A 22,293-nucleotide genomic window follows, 5' to 3' on the forward strand; every position below is an offset into this window, starting at 1 on the left:
GTGGTTGAACATTTCACCTCCCTGTCAGCTGGCCAGAGTAGTCCAAGAAGCAAGAGGGTAGAAGCCGCAAGTCTGCTGAGGCCCAAGGACTGGCTGTCACATGGACAGTTCAGAGATTCCAGTCTCCTGAGTATACACTAACCCAAATGCCTACCACAGGTCCGGTAAAAGTGACAGAAGAGGCATGTGTAGAAAGGTTCTATCTGAGCACAACTCCATCACACTCAGGAACACAAACTCCAAAGTAGGGCCAACTAACATGATCCTGAACTCTAGAGCCCTCTGCCTTGACCATAGAACCTATAGGTCACTGCAATCCTCAGGAGAACCAGCACCTGTGTTTCCATCTACCCTGGCCATCTCGGGTACCCTGCTGAGGCATGCATAAGTATCACTCCCTGATGACCTCGTGCCTCTTTTTTGGAGACCCTTACCCATATAAACTCACTTGTCCTTTCCATTTCCCCCTTTTTATCGAAAGTCAAAAAGCAGTTTTTAACACCTCATATTACACGTAGGCTGAGATATTCTGCCGGTCTGAGTTGACCTCTTTGTTCATGGTCTTTCTGTAGTTACATTATCAGCTGGTGCTGGGTTGTAATCCCTTGGTGCCAGGGAGGCTCACCCCTAGGATTCATGTCCCATGCTGGACATGTTGTTCCATTGGGGAATGTGATAGAGCTCTCCTGGTCAGGAATTCAGCACTCTCTCATCTGTCATTTCCAACTGAAACCACTATGAAAATACCAAAACTTTTTTTTTTTACAATCCACAAATCTTTTATTATTTATTTTTTTAACATCACTTATGCCATGATTTAATAGGGAATAGGTTCCAGTAGCTCAGGTTCTTTTCCATTAGTTCTCACAAAGTGTGATTTCCTGGATGGAGCAGGCTGGCGTTTCAGTTGGACCCAGGTACCTTTCTCTTTAGCTTCCTTCTTTTTCTGATCGTTTTCCTTCACACAATTTAGGAAGCTATCTCGCCTCTTAGAGTGCTTAGTATGCTCAATGCGTACATTAATTCTCTTGGCAAGAATCTTGCCCTTAACCTGTTTGCTTACCACTATGCCAACAGCATGCTGGGTAACGTTGTAGACTCTTCCTGTTTTACCATGGTAACATTTGTGGGGCATTCCTTTTTGAACAGTGCCCATTCCCTTTATGTCTACAATATCACCTTTCTTGTAGATTTGCATATATGTGGCCAAAAGAACAACTACATATTTTCTAAAAGGCCTAGAAAACATATAGCGGGTCCCTCTCCTCTTTCCCTTTGTGATTGTAATTTTGGCGAATTACTGCAAGATGATGGTTCCAGCTGAAAGTCATAAACCTTTCTATGTGTCCTGTATACATGCCCTGCAGAACTCCCTCCCAACTGTGTGCAGACCACCAATGATACCCCACACAAGTGCTCTTCCCCCGCCATAGTTGTACCTCTCTGTAGTCCAAAACTTCTTAAAAAATGAAGCCCAATATATTGCCAGGTTCCCTTAATAGAAAAATGGAATATAGTGATGGGTTTAAATGTTAGATAGAGAATACATAAAAATTTAGAAAAATTAAATAAAGGAAAAATAAATTGGGGTATCAAAGAAATGAAAAAAATGAAAAAGCTTTGTTTTTGACATTTTGCCTTTCATCACTGCTACAGGTGTTGCCCTGTATGTACAGTGGCAACGCAATTTCTTCCATTTCTTCCTCAGTGTCTACCTCCTTTCTTTCTTTTATTTCCTGATTATTAAGTTTCTCTTGACATAAGTTTTAGGTCACAGTAATTCACATATACAATATATGGTACTCCCATATATCCAATATCAAACTCGTCCTTTTCCCAACAGTGATCTTTTTACAAGTTCAAATTATATTTGCTACAGCTAATGTACAGATATTGAAACGATACCTTTCAAACATAGTTCCATTTGGGTTTACATTATGGTTTATATTTTAAACAATAAAATTTTCTAAATTTTTAGTTATCTTATGTTTTACATTATGGTTTACCTTTTAGCCTATAGACTTTTATACATTTTTGGTGAATTTAACATGACCTATATCCATCATTGCATGATCTTGTGGAACACTTCCATTGCCCCACATTTACACTGATTCCATGTATTCAACACCTCTTTCCCCCCTCCCCACAGTGCCCACCATGACAATCTATCTTCATTACATGTGAGAACATATTCAGAGATACTTGCAAAAATGTTGAGGGCTTGACATACTTGACTGCCCTAACCCATTGGGAGCCACAAATTCTCTCAAGAGATACAATTCCCTGTTTGAGAACATCAGTCTTCCCCAGGATGTGGGTATACCTTCACTCACATTGTATGGGTCTCCACCCAATGATATAATCCATTATGAAAAAATGAGCCCTCACACACTCCCCAGAAGCTTGCTCTGTGTCAGAAGCCCGCCCCCCTTAAGCATCTCAAACAGGCAAACTTCCATATTACATTCTGTAAAGAGTTTTCTCTGCATCAAAATTTCAACCAAGTACCTGACAATCTCCCATGATCAAATGTTCCCCTCACTCTCTCCCAAATTTCTTGGATAATCTGACCCATCCTGCCATCCCTAGTGCCCCTGAAGCCCACGCAGCTCCACCATAAGTTATCCCTATGCCCCCATTTTATTCCTTCCCTGTACAAATACTTACCTCCCACTTATCATAGATTTCACCCAAGTAGCTGTCAGCTCACAACTTTACTCTACCCTCCAACTACTTTAAAGTTTATCATCCAGTCTCTACCTCTCTGAGACAGTTTGGTTTACTCATTTCATAATTTCATACCATAGATGTCATGTAGTAGTTGTCCTTCAATGCCTGACATCAAAAAAGAAGCTTTTGCATTTTTAAATTTTTTGATACCTTAATTTATTTTTACCTTAATTTTTCTAAATAAATATGTATTCTATATCTAACATTTAAATGCATCAATATATTCCATTTTAATATTAATGGAACCTGGCAATATATTGGGCTTCATTTATGAGGAAGTTTTGGATCACAGAGAGTTTCAACAATGGCAGGGGAGGAATACTGGTGGGGGATGTTATTGACAGGGGACACATGTTTGGCAGGGATTTCTCCAGGGCATATATCCAGGGTACATAAAAATTTTTGGATATTTTCATAGTGGTTAAAATTGGGAACAACAACTGAGGGAGTGCTGAGTTCCTAGCCAGGCGAGTTCTATCACAGTCCCTAAAGGAGCAGCAACAATCCCCCAAGGGCAACAGCAAAAACCAAAAAAGAAGGAAGGTCCAAAAATGAACCCTTGATACTAATGACTGTGCTTGTAAGCCTGTGCCCCTGAAATAAGAACAAGGCCTAGCACTGCAGGGTGCCTAAGAGTTACCTCCTGAGAGCCTCCATGTTGCTCAAATATGGCCAGTCTCAAAACCAAACTCAGCATGTAAGTGCGTTGCCTTCCACCCAGCATGGGACATGCCTCCTGGAGATGAGCCTCCCTGGTGCCTATGAATTACTACCAAGTACCAGCAGATGATGTAACTAGAAAATGACCTTGAGTAAAAAGGGTCAACTCGGACCAGCAGGATATCTCAGTCTACATAAATTACCAAGAGTTAAAAATGCTTTTTGTCCTGAACAAAAGGGGGAAATGGAAAGGACAAATGAGTTTATAGGGCTATGAGTCCCCAGAAAGAGCTGGGAGGTTATCAGAGGGGTTGCCCTTATGCACACCTGAGCAGAGTCCCAGAGACAGATAAAGTAGCTACAACCTCAGGTATTGGTTGTCCTGAGGGCTACAGAGACCCACAAGTTCTATAGTCATGGCAGATGGAATTCAGTGCCATGTCAGTTGGCTCTACTTTGGAGTTTGTGTTTTTGTGTGCTGGAGCTGGACTCAGATGTGATCTTTGTCCATAAGCCTCTCCGGTTACTTTAACAGTTCTGTAGTTGGTGATGGGATTTAATGTATACCTAGGGGACCTGAATCTCTGTACTTACCATGTGATAGTCAGGCCTTGAGCCTCAGCAAACTTGCAACTCCTACACTCTGTTTTATTGGACTTACCCCACTTAGCTAACATGGAGGTGAAGAAGGTCAACCACCACTCCAGGAAGCCAAGAGTGACGACAACTGAAAGGAGAAAAATTGCATCCATCATCCATGTGGCATCTAGGCCCCCTCTTGATATAGATGTGGAGTGGATACAACCATTCTAAGGTCCACAGGATGGAGGAATAGAGTATGGATTAGAGTGGACTTACTGATATTCTATTCATGAACTGTTGTGATTAGTAATCAAAGAACGTGTGGCATTGGTGTGAAGAAAGTTGCCATGCTAGCTGCTGGGTGTAGGGAGTGGGAGGAAGATATGTGATGTGGGGGCATTTTTTGGGGTTGAAGTTGTCCTGGGTGGGACTATAGGGACAGTTACTGGACAATGTATGTCCTCGCATGGCCCCCTGGGTGAATGTGGGCTATGGTGTGTGCTATGGTGTGGACCATTTATCTACTTGTTCTTTTGCTGCTAGTGCTTTTGGTGTGAAGTTTTTGTAGCCGTTTCCTATTACAAAGTCCTGTAGATGCTTCCTTACTTTGCTTTCCAAGGTCTTTATGGTCTTGGGTCTTATATTTAGGTCTTTGATCCATCTTGAGTTGATTTTAGTATAAGGTGTACGTCGGTAATCCTCTTTCATTCTTTTACATATGGATATCCAGTTCTCCAGGCACCATTTGTTGAAGAGACCATTATGTCCCAATGGAGAGGGTTTGGTGGCCTTGGCAAATACCATTTGGCTGTATATATGAGGATCTATATCTGAACTCTCAATTTGGTTTTATTGGTCAATGTGTCTATCCTTGTACTGCATCCATTATTAAAGCACTTTTCACTCCTCATAAAGGAGAGGACTCTCATTTAAACAAAACAAAACTAACATAAATTCCATCATGATTTCAGATTATGAAAGTTACAAAAGCAAAATATAAGGAGACATGTGCATGACCTTGATACATCAACTCCTAACTGTAATATATCCAGTTAAGTTAACATAGATGTGCTCCTTGCTCACCATCTAATACCTTTCTTTTCTTTCCATTTTGTGATGCTTTGTATTTATTGAAACACTAACATTTGAAAAGAGGATACCCTGGATAAATATCTGTACAGTATAAGAAGTTTCATGATCCAGGTGAAATTTTAAGAAGACCAGTTGATATGTGTTCTGGTTTAGATTACTATGTGTGTAACTTGCTTCCCACTCATTTGGATTAAACAGGATTCATCTATTTCTTCTGCATTTTAGGGCATCACATATCTCCCTGCTGGCAACCTCATAGAAGCTCCTCATCGGGCCTCAATTCTGTAACCTCTCTGTCTGGTTGGCAGCCTGCAAAACCAGGGACACAGGTCAAGCGACGTCAAATGATAGTGTCCAGGTATTCGCTCATGGAGCTTGGCAGCCCATAGCTGGGAACATACATTTCCTTTCTCCTGTCATTTCTCTTCCTTCTCTTCTCCAGGAGTGACTCTTCCTTGCAGCAAGGGTTGGTCCTCCTTCTCTCCAGTCAAACATGCTACTGAGTACTTCTCACTACCCTGCTCACAACCCCCTGGTAATGCACTTCCCACTCTGGGCTGCTGTATTCCCTGAAAGGTGGCATGCTACGTATCTTCAGCCAGGAAAGTGCCATGGGATGCACTACCATCCTCCCTCTTCCCTGGCTCATCACTTGAGGTAGAAATTCATGGAGAAAAACTCCCTTCTTTTCAAATGACCCTCACTGTGTTGAGAGGGAGATGATTCATGTGCCCTTAGGAAGCTCAACCCTTTGAGTAGTATGGGATTAGTGTCCAGGCTCAAGTTTTACTAGTAGGGTCATTTGTCTAAGTAGTGAAACAAATCATGTAAGCAGGAAAAGCAATAAAAGGCACCCTGATGACACGATCTTTTATATAGTAAATTTCAAAGAATATACAAGAAATCTCTTAATTCTAATAAGGAGATTTATCTAAACTGTAAGGACAAGATCAGCATACAAAAATCAGTCTTGTATAATATACCTACAGTAAACCATTCCATCTTAAACATCTTTTAGATGATAAAAATTACTAGGAATACATTTAGTCAAAGAGGTGAATGATTTTACAGCAAAAAAATATAAAACTCTGCACACGAAAGTAAAGAACACCAAAGTAAATAGAAAGGCATCCTCTATTCATGGTTTGGAATACTTAATCAAGAGATTCAACACAACCCTTATCAGTATTCAACCAGCTTTCTTTTCTTCTGAAATCCAAAGGCTGATCCTTAAATTCATATGAAATCAAAACGGGTTCTGACTAGTCAAATCTTTCTTGAATGGGAGAAAGTAATTTGGAAGACTCACACTTTCCCATTTCAAAACATACTACAAAACCACAGTAATCTAAACAGAGTGGTACTGGCATAAGTAGACTCTGAGACGAATAGAATAGAATTAATCATCCAGAAATGACCAACCCATTTAGGAAAACTGACTTTCAACAAGTAATGCTGAGTACATTAATTAAAGAAAGAACATTATCTTCCATAGATGAATCTGGAAAATCCAGATATCCACATGAAAAGAATGGAATTGGTCCCTAACAAGAGACCATTTTAAAGAATTTAATGAAAAGGTCAAGGATCTAAACAAAGAGCTAAAACCATAAAATTCTTAGAAGATTATATAGGGGAACAGCTACATGATTTTGGATTTTGCAATGAAGACTTAGATATGACACCAAAAGCACAATCAACAAAACAAAATGGCCTATTTTTATTTCTTCCAAATTGATAGCATTTGTGCATGAGAGGGTATGCACAAAGTGAAAAAGTAACTGAAGAACTGTAGAAAATAGTTGCAAATCAAGTATGTGAGAATGGCTTAATATCCAGAATATATAAAGAACTTTGAGAACTAAATGACAAAAAGCCAAACATCCCAATTTGGAAACAGACAAACTACTAGGATAGACATTGATACAAAGAGGATTTACAGATGGCCAACAAGCATATGAAAAGATAGGTGCATTATGATTCATTAGAGACAAAAAAAATCAGAACCAAAATAAGATACCACTTCACTCCCTCAAGCATGACTGTTTTAGAAAACGAAAATAACGTGTACGGGAGAGGAATTGGAAGCCATAGGCTGGAGCTATCATTCCCTTCTGGTTCTGGACTCTTGAGGTGTAATCCATCAGGCGAATGGCTCATCTCTCTCCTGGTCTATAGCTCTCTGAACCTTCTCATTTCTGTCACATGTCAGGACAGAAAGATCAAGTTCTCTTTTCTTCTGTGTCTATGGAGAACTATTTCTTCCTTTACCTTCTTCTATGTGTCTTCTTGTGTGTCTGTGTGTATATCCCACCAAGTGGCTAGGGATTCCACCATGAGGTATATACCCTACTGATGTGGTCAAATCAAAAGCCCTTAACTGATTTAAGTGAATAAACTCAAAATCTTTAAAAGTAATATAATTTATGTGCATCACACCAAGAACAGACCAGCTTACAAACATCATTAGTATCTTTATTTGGAATTCATAAAGAATAATATGTATGTATATATAATATAAATAATATCAAACCACTATAGTGGGAGCTGTTGACTGTTGGGTGTAGCATTTGCAAACTTTGTGAATTAAATTTCAGAGAACGTAACTGCTCAAAGTTTATTGTGGATCGAGTTTTCCCACTGCCCTGTTCTTGGTAAGGCACTGTGCTATTCACAGTTTTCCCAGGAGAAAGGGGCTTAAAGATTGTTGTATTTGGAATCCACATTATGTTTTTGTCCTCTGTGAGGATTCTGTTAATGAACTGAGTAGGGTGAAATGCCTGACCTTCTGCGGACCTTTAGTTACTTACCGCCTAGTGTGCACAGCAAGCACCACCATGAGGTCGGGGGCCTGGAGGTGATATATGTCTGCACTTTTTGCCCTCCCCCACACCTCACCTCATCTAGGGTCTGGAACCTGATGTCACCCCCACCCTCACCCCCTGCAAACACACTCTTTGCCCATGGGCTATTGTTAAGGAGGAAATTTGTCTTCATGCTCAGTTCTGTCTTAGGCCTTCTACCTAATGTCTGGGTCGTTTGGACCTGCAGCTCTGACCCTCATCCCTGTGTGACCCTGTTTCCTTTCTGCTCATTCCTGCCTCTTCCTCCCAACCCACCACCAGAGAAGTCGCAGACACACATCACCTTTTCACAACTTATTTATTTTATTTGAATCGTCCCTCTCAGTCTACTCTGGGGATTTCCGAGTCAGGCCCTGTGCCTGGTTCAGCCTTGTCCTTTCTCAGGAGGCTAACATCGGGACCCTCTGCAGGCAGCTTCAAAGTGCCTGGATTCACTGGCAAGTTGGGAAGTGGCAGCCTGCTCAGGTTGATCCCTGAAGTAGAGGGCAGCTCCAGAGTTTCTTGGGCTTTCTCTTGGATATTTTCATCCAGGTTCTTGCTCGTTGTTTGGTAATGGGGAAGTACTGCTGGCACTTGAGTATTCTTATGCATTGTTGATGTATTTGGAAAGGTGAATCTTTTCATTGAACTTTTCTGACTAGACGTTCGCACTCCCATGGTTTTCTTCACCACCTGGAGGGACAGCAGGGAGAGCATAGTGGGCACCGGTTTAGGGTAAGAGTTAGGGGTTGGATGAAAAGGGAAGGGGGCTTCAGGAGAATGGGTGAGGGGTGAGGAGGGGGTTGTGGCAGGCAAGGACAGGGAAGGAGTCCTGGGCCTGGGGGGCAATGGGGAAGAAGAGGAGGCTCTTGGGTGGGGTCATCTCACATCAGCGTTCATGCTGCCTCTGACCCTGGGTCTAAGGCAATAGGCAATCCCCTTCTTACTCCCCTTGGTTTCAGACTTTGGGGCTTCTTCTAGTTTGCTGGTCACGCTCCCCATCTCAAGTCCTCCTGATGCCCACTGCAAGGCTCCTGACCTCCCTATATATATCCTCCCCAGGACAATGGAGATCCATGCCCTTCACTTTGATTGGTTGGCAAGGCTCTCTGCAGCCAATGGGAGCCCTGTGGGGCTGAGATGTCACAAAGCACCATTTGACACCTCCATGGAGTATGGGTAATAGGCCTGGGAGGACCAAGATGCCGTGTTTGGAGAAAGGGGCATTTGTTGACTCCCCTCTAGAGCCTTCCAAATCTCTCAGCCAGCTGTCTACACCTCCCGGTCTCCAATGCTGGAGGCGCACATGGCAGGGGGAGGGCGCCTCCTCCAAGCCTTTCCACATGCCACTCCAATTCTGTGGTTCATTCCAGTCTCTCAACCATCACCATGACCTGGTTTGCATGTGTCTTACCTAAAATCCCTCATTGAAATGTGGCTGGACTTAAGTCCCTGTGGATGTCAATCATCCCACTTACCTCCTACACATTTCTTTTATCTTTTATGCTCAAGATACTTCATTTCTTAGGTACAGGGATCTTTCCATCCACCTCCACTGCCAGTGTCCACGTAGCTCTCCTAGGTTTTCTGTTTTCCATGTTGAAATCACTATCTTCAGGCTTTCAGAACTTAGAGAATACACTTGCCCCATAGGGTGTGTTACCTGTGTCCAGTCCAGGGTCATGTTCATTACATTGAGGGTAGAATCCATTTGGGTTTTAACCGTGTAGGAGAGTGAGACAGAGACCCACATGCCGGAAGCTGTGCTGAGTGTTCATGTGCATAAAACTACACAATTGGTGGGATGGTGGGGGTGTCTGTGTGAGTTGAGTGTGTGGGAGGTGGGTTCATCATTTTACTTGTGCAACAAAGAAAATAAGTTCTCCAGATTACCAAAGGAGAAGTAAAACTGTCTTTATTCAGACTATAGATAGTTATGCAGAAAATTCCATCAATCTAAATATATGCTTCCAGGGCTAATAATTGAGGTTAGCAAAGTTGCACAATACAAGATCAATATACAAAAATTATCATTTCCTGTTAGACATAAACAATTGGAAATTGAAATTTTAAACATGTGCAATATATAGTATCATCAGAAGATATAAACTATTTGAGGATAAACCTGAAAACAGATGTAAAACATGCATACCCTGAATTCTACAAAAAATTGCAGGCATAAATTATCAAAGGCCTAAATGAATGGATATTTATACTGTGTTCAATATTGTGAAGATGTCAATTCTTCCCAAATTCACCAAGAGATTCAATGCAGTCTCAGTCCAACTCTCAGGAGGTTTTTTAAAAAATTTATTCCCCCCACCCTTCCCCAATTTGGCCCCCTCGTTTGTTTGCTCATTATTCATTGTTTTGCTCTTTGCCTGATTGTTGGTTTTTTTGACTCGTTGTCTGCTCATTCTTTTTTCTTCTTAGGAGGCACCAGGACCTGGATGGGTCCTCCCATGTGGCAGGTGGGTGCTCAACTGCTTCAGCCACATCCACTCCATGCTCATTTATTTTTGCTCATTGTCTGCTTTTTGTTTGTTTTCTTTTTCTTTTTTTGTTTTTTAAAAATGTATTGAATTATATCACCGATATATAAACATACCTAAATAATAAGGGTACAGTACTAGTAGTAAATGTGCAAAACATCCTATATAATATCATACAGGACTCTCATACCTCATCCTAACCACCAAAACCTTGCATTGTTGCGAAATATTTTTAGCTCATGATTAAAGACCATTGTCAAACATCACTACCAACAAAACTATTTTCCCCAAACCCACCCTATTTATATTATTATCTTGATGTCATTTATGTATGAACATACTTAGACAATAAGTATATAGTAAACTTTGTGAACTTACAAAGCAAATGCGGCGGCTTGCTCGGTCAGTAGAGGTGGGGTCTGGCTGCGGACGAGGGGTCGGTCCAGCTCTGGACGAGGGGTCGGTCCCGCTTGGGATGAGGGGTCGGTCCCACTTGGGACGAGGGGTCGGTCCGGCAGCAGACGAGGGATCGGTCTCACAAGGGGTTGCGCGGTTCGGCTGACGGGGTCGCCTGGCAAGCCGGCGATGAAGGGGTCGCCCGGAGAAGCAGGCGATGAAGGGGTCGCCCAGAGAAGCAGGTGACGAACTGGGGACAAGGGAGGCCAGGCCCTTGTCGGGGGCTCTCAGGACTGGAGGGCGCACGGCAGAAGAACTACCGCGGAGACAAGGTAAACACGCAAGTCCACTTTACTGAGGGAGAGGCAACAGTTTTATAGGGGCTGGGGAAGGCTGATTGGTCGAAGCCACGCCCTGTTCTGATTGGTTGCCGGCGAAAGGTCAGTGGGCGGTACCGGATGGGGGAGGGGTGGTGGTTAGGGATTGGCTGTCGCTGTTGCTGGGGGAAGGGGCAGGGTTTAGGGATTGGTGGCTGCTGTTGCTGGGGTGGAGGGCAGACTTGAGTTTCCCACCCACGCCTGCCTGTTGCTGCTGTCGGGGGGAGGGAAAAGGGCAGACTGGATTTTTCCGCCCACACCTGGCTGTTGCTGCTGTCGGGGGAGGGGAAAAGGGTAGACTGGATTTCTCCGCCCACGCCTGGCTGTTGCTGCTGTCGGGGGAGGGGAAAAGGGCAGACTGGAATTTTCTGCCCTGCGCCTGCGCAGGGAGAAGGAAGAAGAAGGGTGCCACCCCACAAGGCATCGGGTGGCGCCATCTGGGAGGAGGGGCTGCCGCGGAAGCATGGCTGCCGAGAAGGGGAGACCCGAGGGCACTCTGCGCCCATGCCGAGCTTCCTTCAGGGGTGGCGGTGGGCCCGACCAACCACCCTTTTATGGGGGCAGCGGAATTAGGCCTACCGCGGCCGCTTCCCTCGCCAGGCCAGCAAACCACACTTCAGCCCGAGGGGTGACCGCATTTCCCTCTTCTTTTCAAATAAGGGCCAGGATGGCAGCAGCAACAAGTAGCTGAGGCCCAAGAGGCAGTAAGCAATGAGGGAAGCGGGGCTGAAGAGGGAGGTGAGTATGACAGGGATACAAATGTACAATTTGGGGGGCGGTATCTTGCCGTTGCAAGCAAGGGTGGCCAATGTCCAATTCTCATTGATCTTGGTGGCTATAAGGTCTATCTGTTGTTAAAAGTCCCAAATGACAGCACGTTACAGGTAGTTGATCTCTTCTTGGCGGCGAAGAGCGGTAGAGGCAGACTGTGTGATGGTCTGGAGGATCACAGCGGTGAGGACAAGTCGCGTCAGGGCACCAGCAACGGTGGTGGCGGCAGCGTCGGGAGTGGTGGAGACGTAGGCGAGGACAATAAGAAGGCCAAAGTCTTCACGGGCGCGAGAGAGGCCGATGTTAATGGGGCGGGCCGGCATGGGGCGGCCCAATGTGCAACGCAGTGGGGGTTCAAGCAAAAAAAGGAGGGGGGCGGGGGACGAGAAAGGATGCTTTGGATGGCTGAGAAGAGGAGTGAGGTCGAGACAGGAGGAAGCTCCGCAAGCCGCGGGCCGGGGAAAGTGGGTTGTGGGCCGTTTAGCGGGGCTGGTGAGAGGGGTTAGCTTGGCTAGAGGTGGCGAGGGAGAGCATAAGGAGAAGGAGAGAGACTATGTTAATTGGCTCGGCAGCATGGCGAGGGTTGCGGCGTCTGCACTGACGGTAGAGTGCGAGCAGTGAACGGACTTCAGGGTTGGATGGTTGCCTCTCGGGGTGGAGGGTGAGCTGGCTCAGTTGGTGCTGGATCACTCGCATCTGGCGCCGTGCCCTGCGGGACATCCGCTGCTGAGGTGGCGGGTTTGACGTATCTCCCGGGACCCAGATTGGCTGAGCGGCATCCTTGAGAGCGCGGCAATGGGAGCCGAGGTGCGCGGTGAGACGAGGGGTCGGAGCCGATGGGGCTCCGACGGTGGTCGCGGGCCAAGAGAAGGCCCCGACGAGGGGAGGGCGGGATGACGAGCAGTGGAGCAAGGCAAATGGGAGCAAGCGCAGAGGGGATGAGGCAGAGGTGAAAGCAGGGGTGGAGGTGCTCAGGCACGCACTCCTGAGAGTTTTATTGGTGCCTCTTAATCATAGCGGGTCGGTATAAGCCCCCGACATGGAAGGAGAAAACCATCCAGCGATTCTCCCAGACTGCCGTGGATCATATGAGGTAGCCAAGGCTCAGGTAGCAGCAATGTTGCACGAGAGAAGTCCCACGGTGAGAAGAGGGGGGGGGGCCGCCAGGTTATGGAGGGAGGCTGTGGTGGAGTTGCTTTGCCCCACGTTGGGCGCCAACTGCGGCGGCTTGCTCGGTCGGTAGAGGTGGGGTCTGGCTGCGGATGAGGGGTCGGTCCAGCTCTGGACGAGGGGTCGGTCCCGCTTGGGACGAGGGGTCGGTCCCACTTGGGACGAGGGGTCGGTCCGGCAGCAGACGAGGGATCGGTCTCACAAGGGGTTGTGTGGTTCGGCTGACGGGGTCGCCCGGCGAAGCCGGCGATGAAGGGGTCGCCCGGAGAAGCAGGCGACGAAGGGGTCGCCCAGAGAAGCAGGTGACAAACTGGGGACGAGGGAGGCCAGGCCCTTGTCAGGGGCTCTCAGGACTGGAGGGCGCACAGCAGAAGAACTACCGCGGAGACGAGGTAAACACGCAGGTCCACTTTATTGAGGGAGTGGCAACAGTTTTATAGGGGCTGGGGAAGGCTGATTGGTCGAAGCCACGCCCTGTTCTGATTGGTTGCCGGTGAAAGGTCAGTGGGCAGTACTGGACAGGGGAGGGGTGGTGGTTAGGGATTGGCTGTCGCTGTTGCTGGGGGAAGGGGCAGGGTTTAGGGATTGATGGCTGCTGTTGCTGGGGTGGAGGGCAGACTTGAGTTTCCCACCCACGCCTGGCTGTTGCTGCTGTCGGGGGAAGGGAAAAGGGCAGACTGGAATTTTCTGCCCTGCGCCTGCGCAGGGAGAAGGAAGAAGAAGGGTGCCGCCCCACAAGGCATCGGGTGGCGCCATCTGGGAGGAGGGGCGGCCGCGGAAGCATGGCTGCTGAGAAGGGGAGACCCGAGGGCACTCTGCGCCCATGCCGAGCTTCCTTCAGGGGTGGTGGTGGGCCCGACCAACCACCCTTTTATGGGGGCAGCGGAATTAGGCCTACCGCGGCCGCTCCCCTCGCCAGGCCAGCAAACCACACTTCAGCCCGAGGGGTGACCGCAAGCAAACATGCATAAGATGATACAGGTGTCCCATACATCAACCTTCCACCAACACTTTGCATTTTTGTGAGACATTTGGCAAAAATTATGAAAGAATGTTGTCGATATCTTACTACTAACTATAGTCCTTATATTTGTTGTGTTTTTCCCCAAACCACCCTATTATTTTTTAAATATATTTTTTAGGACAGAAGATGGAAAGTTATAAAACAATTATGCATATGTGCAGAATTCCCAAACAACACCCCTCTATCAACACACCACACTGTGATGGAACTCTTATTACAGATAAGATAATCTCATCTAGTTGTTACCACGTCCATAGTGAACATTTGGCATGAATTTTCCATACTGCCACATTATCAAGACAATACATCTTTGGCATAGATGCAAGGATATTATATTATTACACCTAACCACAGTCCATAGGACACTCCAGTTTTATCTTTCCCATGCTTCTCCACATTCCCACCACCCTGCAATAGTGCTGTAAATGTACTCTAGCTAACAAAGGACACTCTTGCATCTGTACCATCAACCACAATTCTCATCCATCTCTTGGTTTACTCTGCTATTTCATTCCTAGATTATTTTCTAGCATTTTGTCAATTGGCATATACATCCTTAGACTACCATTTTCATCACATACACATTTATTCAACCAGCTGTTTAGTATGTGTTACCCTCCACTCTATACATTTCCTCACTTTTAGAGTAAAGCTAATTAAAACTTCTACATACATTAAAGATCAGTAGTGTGTCTCAGTCCTCCTCTTATCTCCTTTAAAAATCCACCACCTACCACCATGTCTTGAAGATATTTTCCTACAATTTCTTCTAGAAGCTGTATTGTTCTTGCTTTTATTTTTAGGTTTTTGATTCATTTTGAGTTAACTTTTAGATAAGGTGTGAGATAGGGATCTTCTTTCCTTCTTTGGCTATGGATATCTAGTCCTTTCATCACCATTTGTGTGGCTTTGAGAGGCTATTAAAAAAATTACTTGAACATAGAAGGGAGGGTCTGTGTCTGAACCAGCAATTTGATTCCATTGGTCTATGTGTCTGCCTTGACGCAAGTACCGTGCTGTTTTTACCAGTATAGCTAGGTAATATGATTGAAAGTCTAGAGAGGAGACTTTAAGATATTTCCGGCTATTCCAGGTCCCTTACCCTTCCAAAGACTTTTGATGGTTGTGTTTTCCATACTAAAAAAATGCTGGTGGAATTTTTATCAGATTGCATTGAATCTGTATATCAATTTGAGTAGAATTGACATCTTAATTATATTTAGTCTTCCAATCCATGAGCATGGAATATTTTACCAGTTGTTTAATTTTCTGAATACAAGTGCTTTATATTGTTGGTTAACTTTATTCCTGAGTACTTCGGTTTTATCTATCATATTTTATTTTCAGCACTCTTTTGACACTTTTAGTTGGTTTTATTGAAATAATCTTTTTTTTCAGGCTCTCTTTAAGCCCTCTCTCCCTGGCCTTTATTTTCAGACTCTAGCTCACCCTTTAGCATTTCCTGAAAATCTGTTCTCTTGTTTAGAAATTCTCTCAGTTTCTGTTTTTCTGTGAATATTCTAAACTCACTCTCATTTTTGATATACAGTTTTGTTGGATATAAGATTCTTGGATGGAAGTTTTTGTCTTGTAGTATCTCAGATATATCATATCACTGTTTCTTGCATTCATGGTTTCTGGTGTGAAACAGCACTCAGTCTTATTGGGTATCCCTTATTTGTTATGCGTTCCTTTTCTCTTGCTGCTTTCAGAATTCTCTTTGTCTTTGGCATTTGACATTAGGATTAGTATATTTCTTGGAGTTGATCTATTCAGATATTTTCTGGTGGAAGTACATTGTGCTTCTTGGAAACAGATATCTACTTCCTTCAATTAGGTTGGGAAATTTTCTACCATTATTTCTTCAAACATCCATTCTGCCCCTTTTCCCTTCTCTTCTCCTTCTGGGACAGCCATAACATGTATGATTGTACATCTTTTGATGTCATTTAGTTCCCTGAGATCTTGTTCAATTTTTTCAATTCTTCTGTTCTTTTTTTTTTAAAGATTTATTTTTCATTTATTTCTCTCCCCTTCTCCACTCCCCCCACCCTTGTCTGCTCTCTGTGTCCACTCACTGTGAGTTCTTCTGTGTCTGCTTGCATTCTTGTCAGTGACACCAGGAATCTGTGTCTCTTCTTGCTACATCAGCTGTCGGCAGGTGTGGCAGCATTCCTGGGCAGGCTGTGCTTTTTTTTCGCATGGGTTGGCTCTCCTTGCAGGGGGCACTCCTTGCACGTGGGGCTCCCCTATGTGGGAGATGCTCCTGAGTGGCAGGGCTCTTCTTGAGCACATGAGCACTGTCTGTGGGCCAGCTAATCACAGGGGCCAGGAGACCCTGGGTTTTCCATATGGTAGTTAGAAACTCTATCTGTTGAGCCAAATCCGATTCCCTCATCTCTTCTTTTGTATGTTCACTTTCAGAGGGCATATCTTCAAGATCACCAGTCCTTTCTTCTACCTCCTCAAATCTGCTATTATATGATTCAAATGTGTTTTTGTTTTCATTTTTAAAAAGATTTAATTTATTTATTTCTCTCCCCTTCCCGCCCTGCCCCAGTTGTCTGTTCTCTGTGTACATTTGCTTTGTGTGCTTCTGTGTCTGCTTCTATTTTTGTCAGTAGAACTGAGAATCTGTGTCTCTTTTTGTTGTGTCAACTTGCTGCATCAGCTCTTCGAGAGTATGGCTCCACTCTTGGGCAGGCTGAACATTCTTTCACACTGGTGGACCTCCTTATGGGGCACACTCCTTACACCTGGGGCTCCCCTAAGCCTGGGACACCCCTGTATGGTACCACACTCCTTGCATGCATCAGCACTGCATGTGGGCCAGTTCCACATGGGTCAAGGAGGACCTGGGTTTGAACCATGGACATCCCATTTGGTAGGTGGATTCTCTATCTGTTGAGCCAAGTCCACTTACCTGCAGTGTATTTTTTTTTGCTTTTCTTTTCTTTATTCTTCTACTTTCTTTTAAATGTTACTTTAAAAAATATGAGGTCCTCATGTATCTGTCATCCCTCTCACACCACTTCCCCACATCAACAACCTCTTCCATCATCATGGCACATTCACTGCACCTGGTGACTATATTTTGAAGCACTGCTGCACCACATGGACAGTGTTTTGATCGACACCAAAATGGTGGTCACCAGCCTCTTTTCAACTAGGACGCATTCATACTTTAGCTGTTCTTAGGGTCATACTTTCACCAGCTGAGGTTACTAATCAGTCACTGAAATTGGTGGCCAATGTTTCCTTCTCCCTTCTTTTTGTGAAATGGTGCTTCAAATCCAACCACAGAATAGCTGCTGGCATGGCTTGCACTCCCAAAATAGGATGATCACTGGCCTCCATGGCTTGGATGGTAATTTCCCAGAGAGGCTGGTGCAGGTTACTGCAGCTTCCTCCCTGATGGACATGGCACTGGGGACTAGGCTAGAGCTGCAGTCTGATCTGGATTGAAAGAAGCCGGTTCCCACCACCACTGTGATTTTCAGTCCACCCTGCTTCTCTTCATGCCAGGCATGGAGTTAAGATGGCAGCTCCTGGCCTCTTTCTGACTTGGACAGGCTCAAACTTTAGCTTTTGTGAGGATTCTACTTTAGCCTGATGAATTTACTCATCTGTAGCTGAAGTTGGTGTGCAACCTTCTCTTCCTCCCTTGTTTTTGGGAAGTGAAGCTTTCAATTCCAGCTGTGGAGCAACTCCCAAGGTGACCTGTGCCTCCAGTGGAGGACGGGCACCAGCCTCCCGGGCTTGGAGCGCTCAACTTATGAAACTTTTCTGTAGATGAGCAGTCTCCTCCTTCCATTCCTTCAAGGAGGTGGAAGGATGCTCTTCTGGTCTCCTGGAGCCCCCAAATCTGTGCTTTAGATAACTCCAGATAGCTCTGGAAGTTTTATAACTGCCCTGTAGCAGAAGCTGACTCTAGGAGCTCCTTCCTCTGCAGCCATCTTGCTGGTTGTCCTCGTCTGCTTATTTTTTTGTTCAATGTCTTTTTGTGTGTTTGTCTTCCTTAGGAGGCACTGGGAACTGATCCCAGGATTTCCCATGTGGGAGGCAGCCACTCAACTGCTCGAGCCCCATCTGCATCCCCCTAAAACATTTATTTTTATTAAAGAATCTGAAAGATTACAGAAAGATCATGCAGAAGAAATAGTGTTCCTCTATTATCTGCCCCCCATTTTTAACATTTTACATTAGTGCGGTACCTCTGCCACAACTGATGAGAGAATAATACTATAATTGTGCAATTAACTATAGTCCATAGTTTAAATTAGTGTTCAGTGTTTGCACTATACAGTCCTATGGTTGTTATTTTTTAATATCTTTTATTCAAGTAATCTACATACGAGCTAAAATTCCCATTTTAAACACATCCAAACATAGAATCCTGTAGTGATAATTACATTTACAATTTTGTGCTACCATCACCACCATCCATTAGCAAAACTTTTCCACCATCTCAAACAGAAACTCTGCACATCATTTAAGCAATAACTCCTCATTCCCTACCCCAACCCTAGGCTCTGGTAATCCGTATTCTAGTTTCCGATTCTGATTTTGCTTATTCTAGTTATTTCATATTAGTGAGATTATACAATATTTGTCCTCCTGTGTCTGGCTTATTTCATTTGATATGATATTCTGCTCTTGAAAGCCATTGTTAAGAGACAAACCATAGACTGGGGAACTTATTTTCAAGAACATGTCTGATGAAGTTCTTGCTTCCAGAATGTATAACAAACTCTCAAGACTAAATAAGAAGGAATCAAACAATTCAGTAGGAAGTGGACTAAATATTTAAACAGACACTTTCCCCCAAAGACATATACATGGCAAATAATCACCTAAGTGGATGCCCAAGATTATTAGACCTTAAGGAATTGTAAAGCACAATGGGATATGACTAAAATAGAAGAAACTGGCCATGGCAAGTGTTGGCAAGATTGTGGCACACTGGTGAAAGAATAAAATGGAGCAACCACCTTCATAAAAAGTTTAACACTTTATGAGCAAGATCGATATACACACACCACATGATACAGTCCTTGACTCCTAGGTAAACTGCTGGGCTGGTGTCTGGAGAGGTCTAGTGGAGAGTGAGGTCACCTCTGCAAGGTGTCCACAGAAGCCACATGGGGAACACAAATAAGACACTCCTACCCTGCTCAGCCATGCAGGTATCAGTGCAGACCTAGATGGGAGCCACAACTCCCACTACCAACTAGAATTAATGTGGAACCCCCTTTGGGTGCCAGTGGTTTCCAAGTGGGGGCACGGGTCCTCCTCTCCCACCTGGCAGTCATGAGGCAATGGTCCCTGCCTTGCCAGAATCCACTTTGACCACATCTTGACTTCAGAAGAAGTCATCTAAAACAGAAAATTTAAATAAGATCCAGAATCTCATGCCATAATACGAAAATGTCCAGGATATAATAAATAATCACTGTCAAACAAAGAACTAGGAAAGTTTAAACTTGAATGAGAAAAAGACAAATAACAGAAGTCAGCGCCATGGTCTCACAGATGTTGGAATCATCTGACAAGTGCAAAGCAGCCATAATAAAAATGTTTCAGGGAGCAATTTTGAACACAGTTGAAACAAATGAAAGCTTAGAAAGTCTCAGTAAAGAAATCAAAGATATAAAGAAGAACCAAATGCAAATTTTAGAGATAAAAAAAGAATAACCAAAATGAAAACTCATTGTGTGGAGTCAACATTCGAATGGGGAGAACAGAGGTGAGAACCAGCCAGCCTGAAGTTAGAGCAATACAAATTACCCAATCTGAACAACTGTCAGTTGCAGAAAGCAGTGAGAGAAATGACACCTTTAGTATAAGGGAAAACAATTCAAATGATGGGCGATTTCTCATCAGAAACCATGGAGGCCAGAAAGACTGGGCACGTTTTCAGGTGTTGAAAACAAGAACTGTCAGTTGCAAATTCTATCTCTGGCAAAATCATTCTTCAGGAATGAAGGGGAAATAAAGACATAATATAATGCCTAGAGCAACCACTAAAAATCCATACAAAGAGAAACATTCAAAACTCTATAGATAGGGAGTGAATGTGACTTTGGTGGTTGAGTGCCTGCCTCCCACATTGGAGGTCCTGGGTTTGGTAACTGGTGCCTCCTGAAAAAACAAACAACAAGCAAAACAAATGAAAGAACAAACTCACAGAAGGCGAGGTGGCTCAGTGTTGAGTGCCAGCTTCCCATATATGAGGCCCCGAATTCAGTCCCTGGTACCTCAAAACCAAACCACAACAAAACCAAACAACTCTGTAGATAAAGCAAAATGGAATTCTAGAAAGTGTTGACATAACCCACAGCAAGACAGGAAAACACACAGAGAAATGATAAACAGGGCACAAAAACAAAGAAAAGGTAGAAAAGGTCAGACTTGAGCCAAAACATATTCATATTAACTTCGTTAAATTTAAATGGTCTAAGCACACCCATTAAAGGACAGAGATTGGCAGAGTGGATGAAAAATGACCCAACTATATGCTGTGTGCAAGAAACACACTTCAAATATTATGATATAAATAGATTGAAAGAAAAAACATTCGTTCCTAGCAGCTTTAGGCATAATAGTAGAAATTGGAAGCAATAAAACGCACTTCAATAAATGAATGGTATCTTAGTTTGCCAGGGCTGCTGTAGTAAGTTTCAGAATAGTTGGCTTAATGCACAGGAATTTGCTGTCTTTTGGTATTTGATGTTGTAGTTCTGAAATCCTCTCATAGTAAAAACTCCTCCTTTCCATGCCTGTTGCCTGGCTTCTGGCTTCCGTCACTTGATAGTATCTTTTTCAGTTTCTGTCTCTGTGTCCAAATTTCCTCTCTTTATAAGGACATCAGTGGCATGGGATGAGGGCCCGCCCGAATCCACTTTGACCATATCTTAACTAATCACATCTTCAATGATCCTATTTACAAATAAGCTCACCTTCACAGGACCAGGGATTAGGCCAGGTAGGTATCATTTGTGGGACACAGTTCAATCCATAATAAGTGGTTAACCAACCGTGGTGGAGCTGGAACCTGTACTACTTCTTGGCAATAAAAAATGACCAAATTATTGATACATGCACCAATGTATAGAGACTTCAAGAACATTATGCTGAGTGAGAAAAGCCTTTCTCAAAGGTACTCATACTGTATGTTTCCATTTATGTATCATTCTGGAAATAACAGAATCATCAAGATGGAGAACAGACAAGTGGTTTCTAGGGGGTGTATGTGTGTGCATGAGCGTGTGATCATAAAGAGGTAGCACAAGGGAGATCTACATTCTTTTTTTTTCTTTTTAATTTTCTTAAAATGTTGCATTCAAAAAATATGAGGTCCCCATACAATCCCCCATGCCCCTCACCCCACTTCTCCCACATCAGCAACCTCTTTCATCATCATGGCATGTTCATTGCATTTGGTTAATATATTTTGGACCACTGCTGCAGCACATGGATAGTGGTTTACTTTGTAGTTTACACTCTCCCCCAGTCCACCCAGTGGGCCATGGCAGGACATACAATATCCAGCATCTGTCACTGAAGTACCAGCCAGGACAACAAATCCTGAAAATGCCCCCACATCATATCTCTTCTTCCCTCTCCTGACCCTCAGCAGGTACCGTGGCCATTTTCTTCACATCACTGCTACAATTTCTTCCATTAGTAATCACAATAGTTCCACAGTAGATTATCAGTAAGTCCACTCTAATCCATTCTCTAATCCTCCAGTGTGTGGACCCTGGGATGGTCATGTTCACTTCCCCTCTATATCAAGAGGGGACTTAGATTCCACATGAATAATGGATGCAATTCTTGTCCTTGCCGTTGTAGGCACTCTTGGCTCCCTGGTGTGGTGGTTGACCTTATTCACCTCCCAGTTAGCTGGCCAGGTAAGTATAATAAACCAGATGGTAGAATTTGCAAGTCTGCTGAGGCTCAGGGCCTGGCTGTTACATAGACAGTTCAGAGATTCAGGTCTCCTGAGTATATACCAACCCCAGTGCCACCCACAGGCCCGGGAAAAGTAACAGAAGAGGCATGTGTAGAAAGGTCGTATCTGAGTCCAACTCCATCACACTCAGAGCACAAACTCCAAAGTAGGGCCAAATGACTTGGCACTGAAGTCCAGAGCG

General features: G+C 44.2%; 1 protein-coding gene and 1 long non-coding RNA gene across 2 annotated transcripts; both read right to left on the reverse strand.

The window, feature by feature from the left end:
* Positions 1-773: 773 nt before the first annotated feature.
* On the reverse strand, positions 774-1,297 carry LOC105747139 (large ribosomal subunit protein eL21-like; the record flags this gene model as incomplete). Its single annotated transcript, XM_058291174.2, has 1 exon — positions 774-1,297. A coding segment is annotated over one exon (480 nt), but the record flags the coding sequence as incomplete, so codon positions are not given.
* A 6,912-nt stretch (positions 1,298-8,209) lies between these two features.
* Positions 8,210-8,879, reverse strand: LOC131277095 (uncharacterized). Its single transcript, XR_009184305.1, has 2 exons — positions 8,796-8,879; positions 8,210-8,600 (listed from the first exon to the last, which is right to left on the reverse strand). It is a non-coding gene; the product is annotated as an uncharacterized lncRNA (long non-coding RNA).
* Positions 8,880-22,293: the final 13,414 nt, after the last annotated feature.

This window comes from Dasypus novemcinctus, chromosome X, assembly GCF_030445035.2.
Source record: "Dasypus novemcinctus isolate mDasNov1 chromosome X, mDasNov1.1.hap2, whole genome shotgun sequence".
Lineage (NCBI taxonomy): Eukaryota > Metazoa > Chordata > Mammalia > Cingulata > Dasypodidae > Dasypus > Dasypus novemcinctus.